This window comes from Prenolepis imparis, unplaced genomic scaffold (assembly GCF_030444845.1).
Source record: "Prenolepis imparis isolate NDT839.2.m4 unplaced genomic scaffold, iyPreImpa1.0 SCAF_747, whole genome shotgun sequence".
NCBI lineage: Eukaryota > Metazoa > Arthropoda > Insecta > Hymenoptera > Formicidae > Prenolepis > Prenolepis imparis.
This window is the reverse complement of record NW_028141905.1, coordinates 3,071-11,547: the sequence shown is the minus strand read 5'-3', so window position 1 is coordinate 11,547 and position 8,477 is coordinate 3,071. Positions and strand designations below refer to the sequence as shown.

The 8,477-nt window shown below is 51.7% G+C and overlaps 2 protein-coding genes across 2 annotated transcripts; one reads left to right on the top strand and one right to left on the bottom strand.

Annotated features, from left to right (window-relative positions):
• Window positions 1–1,924: 1,924 nt before the first annotated feature.
• Window positions 1,925–4,555, bottom strand: LOC145948836 (uncharacterized). Its single transcript, XM_083058391.1, has one exon. It carries the CDS (start codon window positions 4,553–4,555, stop codon window positions 1,925–1,927), a length of 2,631 nt encoding a protein of 876 aa, XP_082914517.1.
• Window positions 4,556–6,356: 1,801 nt separating this feature from the next.
• Window positions 6,357–6,800, top strand: LOC145948835 (protein GVQW3-like). Its single transcript, XM_083058390.1, has one exon. The coding sequence runs from the start codon at window positions 6,357–6,359 to the stop codon at window positions 6,798–6,800; it is 444 nt and encodes a 147-aa protein (XP_082914516.1).
• Window positions 6,801–8,477: the final 1,677 nt, after the last annotated feature.

Genomic DNA, 8,477 nt, shown 5'->3' with positions numbered 1-8,477 from the left:
AACACGAGCTTCACGAGCGGACGTACGAGTTCGGAAGTCGCCGTTCGAATGGTGACTACGCGCACGACGCCGTCATCTCCTGGATGCAGTCGCGTGATCCTTGCAAGAGGCCATCGGCTCGGAGGGGTGTTCTCGGAGCGTGCCAGACAGAGTGCTCCGATGCGGGGTGATGCCTCGTCCTTGAACCACTTTGATCGGGAGGTAAGTCCATGAATGTACTCGCTCGACCATCTCCCCCAAAAATGGTCCCTCATGGTTTGCAGGTGACGCCATCGTGACCCCGTGTTTCCAGGTTTCTCGATCTGAGACGGCTCGGGTACGGCGAGGAGAGGTGCCCCGATGAGAAAGTGTCCCGGTGTGAGAGCGGCGACGTCATCTGGATCATCTGAGAGTGCCTGCAACGGTCTGGAATTAAGACAGGCTTCGATTTGAGCGAGGAGCGTGCTTAACTCCTCGAAGGTGAGGGTGGTCTCGCCGATCACTCTACGAAGATGATACTTGGCGGATTTCACGGCTGCCTCCCACAATCCGCCGAAGTGCGGGGCCGCTGATGGATTGAAGTGCCAGCGGATTCCCTGAGCGGCTGCTGCACGTGCGATTCCACGGCCATCGGAGGACGCTGCAATGAGGAGCTCCCGCAGGGTGCGGTCAGCTCCAACGAAAGTTGTGCCACAGTCGCTGTAAATGTCGGTACACAGGCCCCGGCGAGAGACAAAGCGGCGAAGTGCGGCGATGAATGCGTCGGAGGAATAATCCGAGACGAGCTCCAGGTGGATGGCCTTCGACCAAAAGCAGATGAATACTGCGATGTAGCCCTTGTAAGCGCGATGTCCACGACCTTTGCTCGTCCGAATGAGTATTGGCCCTGCATAATCCACCCCAGTGCGTAGAAATGATCGTGCTGGAGTGACTCGATCGGGCGGTAAATTGCCCATCGGCGGGTGTGGAGCAGCCGCCCGCCACCTGGTGCAAGTGACACAGCGATGAAGTAGCTGTTTGACGACGGCTCTTCCTCGTGGCACCCAGAAGCGGAGACGAAGCAATCCGAGCGTGAGTTGCACTCCTCCGTGCAGAGTCCGGCGGTGACAGGAGTCAACTATCAATCGCGTCAACCATGACGTTGGCGGAGCGATCATCGGGTGCTTCTCATCATGCGGCAGCAGAGCATTTTTGAGTCGTCCTCCCACTCTCAGTACGCCGTGGTCATCGAGGAATGGATTGAGCTTCACCAGCGAGCTGCGTGGTGATAGTATGCGTCCGGCGGTGATGGCGGCGACCTCTTCAGTAAAATGGAGCGCTTGCATCAATCGAAGCCAACGAAACAGCGCAGCGTCCAGTTCATCCGGATCCAGTGGTAGTCCAGGGGTGTCAGCGGGTTTCGATGTGCGACGCCAGCGCAGACACCATGCCGATACTCGCAGCAGGCGTTGCAGAGTGGAAAACCGAAGAAGGAGTTCCGGTTCGACAACGACGTCCCTCTTGATCAGCAGGCTGGTGGCTCGGCTCTCTGGAAGGTCCTCTTCAGATGCTCCCATCTCGGTGCTCGGCCATGCAGCTTCTGTCCTCAGCAGCCAGGTAGGTCCTGTCCACCACAATGCGTGGTTGATGAGTTCGCTTGGATTGATTCCTCGCGATGCACAGTCTGCAGGATTGTCTCGTCCGGCCACGTGTCTCCATCGTGCGTTGGGCAGTTGCGTTTGGATGTGAACTACCCTGTTGGCGACGAAGGTCTTCCACTTTGAGGCGTGCCCGCGGATCCAGTGGAGGGTGACCTGGGAATCAGACCAGAGATAGATCGGCACTGTGGCAAGGTCGAGCGTGTTGCAGACGTGATGCATTAAATTGGTGAGTAGAGTGGCGGCGCAAAGTTCCAGTCTTGGCAAGGTTACTTGTTTGACGGGAGCTACCTTGCTTTTAGCCATCATCAATCTAACTGAAACCTTGGTCCTTTCAGATACACAGCGGCGGCATAACCTCGTTCTGATGCGTCTGCGAAGCCATGCAGTTGAAGATGTGTGTCGGCATCTCCAGTGCAGAACCAGCGAGTCATCCGTATGCGATCGAGAAGCGGAAGCTCTTCCAGCAGGCTTTTCCACTGTCGTACGTCGGCTGGTGGGAGTGGGGCGTCCCAATCCAATCGCTGCAGCCACGTCGTCTGGATCATGATCTTCGCCCGGATCACGACTGGTGCTAGCCAGCCCATCGGATCGAACAGCCTAGCGGTTTCGGCGAGGACTCGTCTCTTCGTGAATTCCGCGATCGTGCGGGGATGAAACACGAAGGAGAATTGATCCCCGTGCGGGTGCCAGTGGAGTCCTAAGGTGGAGTGAGTTTCTCCTTCCCACGAGTGTGGTGAGCGTTGAAGCCGATGTTCCCGTGGGATTCCCGTCAAGACCCTCTCGTCGTTCGCTGCCCATTTTCTTAAGGGGAACCCGCCCGCCGTGCAGAGATTGCGAAGTTCATTTTGCAGCGTGGTCGCGTCCGCCAAGGTGTTCGCGCCGGTGACCACGTCGTCCACGTAGCAGTCACGGTTTAGTGCGACAGCACCGCGGGGAAACTGACCTCCTTCATCCACCGCGAGTTGCTGCAGCGTTCGGATGGCAAGAAAGGGTGCGCAAGCGAGCCCGTAGGTTACTGTCTTCAGCCGATATTCCAGTACCTCATCATCGACAGAGTGGCGCCACAGGATCGTCTGAAAGCCGCAGTCGTCCGGATGCACGAGGACTTGCCGGTACATCTTCTCGATGTCCGTGACGAAGACGTACCGGTGCCAACGCCATCGTAGCAGTATGTCGTTAAGTGCTGGCAAGCGATTTGCTCCGATGAGCAGATGAGCATTCAACGACTCACCCGACTGTGTTCGTTGCGATCCGTTGAAGACCACCCTGAGTTTGGTGGTGGTGCTGGACTCCTTGAGGACGCCGTGGTGCGGTAGGTAGCACTTGCTCTCCGAGTCACTTGGCAGTGTGCTTATCGCCTCCATGTGTTGCAGATCCTCGAATTCCCGCATGAAGCTTCGATAGAAGTCACCGAATCGAGGATCTCGGTCGCAGCGTCGTTCCATCACCAGCAGAAGGCGTTCGGCCGATTTGCGGGTCTCGCTGAGGGTTGTCGGCGGCGCGGAGAATGGCAACCTCACCACGTATCTCCCGGCGGTGGTGCGTGTGTGTGTACGCACAAAGAGCTCCTCACATCGTTCTTCGTCAGGGGTGAGCGGAGCTACTGCGGTGGGTTCCTTTTCTAGCTGCCAAAATTGTTGAACCAGCTCAACTAGGTCGCGGTCAGCGGAGCACTGGAATGTGTGGCGTTGTTCCTCTGCGGATGCTGCGTCGGAGCCCCCAGAGAGAATCCATCCGAAAGACGTCTTCTGGGCGATCGGCATCTGGGGTCCGCCCTTGCGTAGGCCCTCTTCAAAGATTAGAGAGCATACTTCCGCTCCCAGGAGAAGCTCCGCTGGATCGCCCTCCTGGTATTGAGGGTCAGCCAGCTGAAGACCTTGAATATGCGGCCAGTTGCGGTGGCGTTTTGCTGCGATACCTTGTTGCAGCGAAAGGCGTGGCAACACGAATGCTGCTACACACAGGTTGGCGTCGGTCACGTTGGAGTTGATGTTCAACGTGACTTTGCCGCGGGTTGATCCTGCACGTGTGCCTCCAATCCCGAAGATGGCCATGTTCGTGTGGGATCGTGGCAGCCGTAGTCGCTGTGCTAGCGTCTCGGAGACTAGTGACACCTCGGAGCCTTGATCGATCAAAGCTCGGACGTCGTGCGGTGATCCATTGCGGTCGGCGATTTTCACGCGAGCGGTTGCGAGGAGGACTGCCTTCTTGTCTACGTTCGTGTGAACCGTAGTGAGTGTGGTGGCCTCGGGTTGTGAGCGTGTAGTGTATGCGTCGTGCAACATGGTGTGGTGACGTGCGTTGCAAGTGAAACAGCTCTTCTTCGATTGACATTTTGCCATGAAGTGGTTACCGAGACAATTAAAGCATAGTCGCTTTGTCTCGACCAATGCTTTCCGATCGGCAGCTGATTTGCCCTTGAAATCACGGCACGTCATTAGTGAGTGTTTCTCGTGGCAAAGTGCACACTGCGGCGTATCAGTTCCGTGCTTCGCGACGTGAGTTTTGGCGGTGCGTGGTAAATCACTGGAAGTCTTCACGAAGTTCTTCGGTCGCGCGGCGTTGAGTGTTCGCATTCGTCGGCTTATGAACTCGAGAAGTGCCTCGTGACGTGGAGGTTCAGCGGAGTCCGACGTGGAAGACTCCCATTCCAGCCGGGTGCGTGCGTCGAATAGTTCGATGACTAAGTGGTTGAAGAGATCCATCCCGTGCGAGTTTATGGGGCGGCCGATACTTTCTTGAGCGTTTACGGCGGTGGTGACAGCATTGTGGATGATACTCAGTTCTTCGGCGCTTTCCCCCTTCATCTTCGACGTGGCAGTGAATGCGGCGAAGTTCAAGCGGATCAGTTCCTTTTTGTTGTCGAAGTGTTTGCACAATATCGCCCACGCGCGATCATAGTTCTCGCCCGTAACCGGTAATGATCTGATTAACATTTCAGGCTTGGCCTTGCACACTCGAGCGAAGATAGTGGAACCGCTCGATCTTGGAGACTGAGGAGTTGCCACCGATGACGGACAGGAAGAGGTCCCGAAATGAAGGCCAGTCGGCGTACGAGCCTGAGAATTGCGGGAGTTTGATGCGAGGCAGCGTGGTCTTCGGGGCGCTGTCAGAGGTAGGCGGTGTGCCTACGACTTGAGCCTTGATATGTTCGGCGTAGCCATCCAGCGTGCTCCTTTGCATCACGTAAGCATTCTCCGTTATCTCGAAGAGACCAGAGGTTACGTACGCACTCTCCTTGAATTTATCTTTCAGGGCGGCCCGAAGGAGATCATGCTGCTCCTCGAATTTCACCCACAGTTGGTCGAGGATCCGGATGCGAGTTGCGACGGCACTGGCGGTGATGTTGGCGGCACCCAACTTCTTGAGGTACTCCACTGAACGCGATATGCGACTTTGAATTTCACTTTGACTATCGTGAAGCGTAGCTGCATCCATGATTGACACTCACAAATGTTCCTGTTATAGTTGAGTAATCACTTCACTCCCGCCACGAGAGAGAACACTCGCGAACGTGCGGATGCCGGCTTTATGACGAAAATCCGGCTCGAAGGACCATCAATATGTTCACGAGCGCGTGCAGGAAAGCAGATATATTGAGGAAGCGAAGCGATAAGTGCTCTCAGATATTAGTTTAACAATGTTTACTGTATTAGCACAAAAATTAACATATACAACAAAACAGTATTTGTCACGACTAACAATAATGCCGTAATAGAATTCTAGTCCGTAATTCGAAATCGTTAGTTGGTTGATAGCGGGTGGCGACTGCGGTTTTAATTAGGTATAACAAGCGTGCGGTATGCGGTTTCACGACGGATAACTGCGATAAGGCGTGGATGATCATGGGTGAGCTCCTTTTATTGATTCGGGCCAGGAGTCACCCTTTTCGCCGAGCGCCAATAATCATCCTTAATTTTCAAACATTTAGAGGTGACTCGAAGGCGCCGTACGCTATAGGCTGCCTCGTGATCCGCGCAGAGTAGGCACGTGCCTGTCATGTGCGAGTCTTTAGATCGCGCGATCGATTGGCCTTACAGTGCCCACGTGATGCGGCCGCGCATGCTTTTCGCGACGTCGGTGGTTGTGTTCCGGCGCGGTGGCTGTTACGTGTTTATATGTTTGTGTTGTTTTTTATTGGCGTATCTGTCATCGCAGATTTATTGCCTATTTGTTTTTGTCCTCAAAGTCGCAAAATAACAGATCTTTTTTAAATTGCAGAAATAATGTATAATTATTTATTGCAGCTTTGAACACAATATGTACATGCTTTTCTGTATTAGGTCAAAATATATCGAGAACATTATATCTACTATCAGATTTTACATCAATTTTATTTACCCAAAGCACGAGCGCGAACATAACTCTATGCAGTCTCAGTCTTAGGAAGTTTTAAGAAAATTGTAGTTAAATAATCACAAAACAACTCAATATTCATAATATATCACACATTTGTGATAATATAATGTACCAGATATCATATATACGAGGGATGTATGATAAGTACCCGTGTTTAACGACTGATAGCGCCACTGACTCAAAATCTGTATACTATTGTTTAATTTCATCTTTCAACTGTCGCCTGTCAAAATTTCAGACATATTTATCGAATAGATTTTGTTTTAAAGCTGTTAAAATTGGGCAAGTTTGTATTTGTTTGCAATCATGGAAAAAGAGCAATATCGGTCAGTGATTCGATTTCTTTTTTTGGATGGGAAGACGTGTGAGGAAATCAAAATGCAGTTGCATGCCGTTTATAAGGATCATGCACCTTCGATGACTACCATCAGATATTGGTTTAATGAATTCAAGCGAGGCCGAACATCCGTTTTTGATGAAGAGCGTCCAGGCCGTCCGATTGTGGTGACTACGGAGGATATGGTCAACAAAATCCATGATATCGTGTTAACAGACCGCCGAGTGAAGATCAGAGAGATTGCTGACATTGTAGGCATCTCAATTGAACGCGTACAAAATATCTTACACGAAAAATTGGGCATGAGAAAGCTATCGGCGAGATGGGTGCCGCGTTTGCTCACAGTGGAACAAAAACGGAACCGCATGACAACTTCAGAGTACTGTTTGGACATGTTTAAGCGCAATCCGAAAGAGTTTCTGCGGCGTTTCATAACTATTGACGAAACATGGATCCATCACGCCAGAATCGAAAGAACAGTCTAAACAGTGGACTTCACCCGGCGAACCTGCTCCAAAGAAGGCAAAAACGGTTCCATCGGCCGGAAAGGTCATGGCCACCGTTTTTTGGGATTCGCGAGGCATCATCTTCACCGACTATTTGGAGAAGGGAAGGACAATTACGGGGCAGTACTATGCTGATTTATTGGGCCGATTCGACGCTGAATTGAGAAGAAAACGGCCCCATTTGGCGAAGAAGAAAGTGCTCTTTCACCACGACAACGCACCAGCTCACTCGTCCGCAATCGCTACAGCAAAACTGGTCGAATTACGCTATGAATTGCTACCTCATCCACCATATTCCCCCGATTTGGCCCCCTGTGACTTTTTTTTGTTTCCAAACATGAAAAAATGGCTTGGCGGAAAGCGGTTCACGTCAAACGAAGAAGTTATCGCGGAAACAGAAGCCTATTTTGCGGAGTTCGAAAAATCATATTTTTTGAATGGCTTAAAAAAGTTGGAATATCGGTGGACTAAATGTATTGAACTAAAAGGAGACTGTGTTGAAAAATAAATAAAAAAAAATTTTTTTTAATGCGTTTTCTTCCCTAACACGGGTACTTATCATACACCCCTCGTATATATATACAGGGTGTTCGGGAACTCCGGTGCCAACCGTTGAGGGGTTGTAGGGTAGGTGAAAATATGCAACTTTTATTAATAAACATGTAGTCTCCGACGACGCCTGTCAACGATGCACGACTGCAAAGCAGAGATGGCGCTCCGCGCTCAGCGGCGCCTGCGCACACGTACGAGGCTCTTTCCTTGTGTTCGTGGTGGCAGCGTCTCGAAACTGGCATCTCTGCGACGCAAAGCAGCGAACGCCTAGTCCACACTGATCTCAGTTCAGCGTTTTGTTTCGGAAATTAAATCGACATGTTTACATTTGCGGAGATGACAGACATGCATCTTGTGTTCGGTGAGGCTCGCTGCAATACAAGACTTGCTGAAAGGATCTACCGTGAGAGATTTCCTAATCGGCGACACCCCTGTCGGAAAACATTTGCAGCCATCGATCGTCGCTTGCGGGAACTGGGAACGATGACGGTGAACAGATTAGACACCGGAGCAAGAAGACTTGTCCGGACCGTTGATTTTGAGGAGGATATTCTGGAAAGATTTGAAAATGAACCGTCCACTAGCACTCGCGCCATCGGCCATGCTATGGGAGTCGCCCACAATACTGTCTGGAAAGTCGTACACGAACAACAATTACACCCCTACCATCTACAGAAGGTGCAAGCAATGGGCCCAGCTGACTTCCCGCTTCGTGTGAATTTCTGTCAGTGGTACCTTAATCGCCTCGTAGACAATCCACATTTTGGTAGCATGGTTTTGTTCTCTGACGAAGCGCAATTCACAAAGGATGGCCTCTTCAACAGCCGTAACAGCCATCTTTGGAATGACGAGAATCCTCACGCGAAACACATCAGGACCCATCAGCAACGGTTTTCTGTAAACATTTGGGCTGCAATCTTAGGTGATCAATTGATCGGCCCGTTCGTGTTGCCACCTCGCCTGAACGGGAACAATTACTTGCAGTTCCTCCGCGAAACCCTGCCTGAGTTAATCGAAGATGTGATGTTGTTTGTACGTAATCAGATGTGGTATTAGCACGATGGTGCGCCGGCCCATTTCTCCCGAGCAGTGCGGGACTATCTT

Bases quoted from the DNA above. Each gene is read 5' to 3' on its own strand.
- LOC145948836 (XM_083058391.1), bottom strand. From the start codon at position 4,555: ATGTTAATCAGATCATTACCGGTTACGGGCGAGAACTATGATCGCGCG.
- LOC145948835 (XM_083058390.1), top strand. From the start codon at position 6,357: ATGCAGTTGCATGCCGTTTATAAGGATCATGCACCTTCGATGACTACC.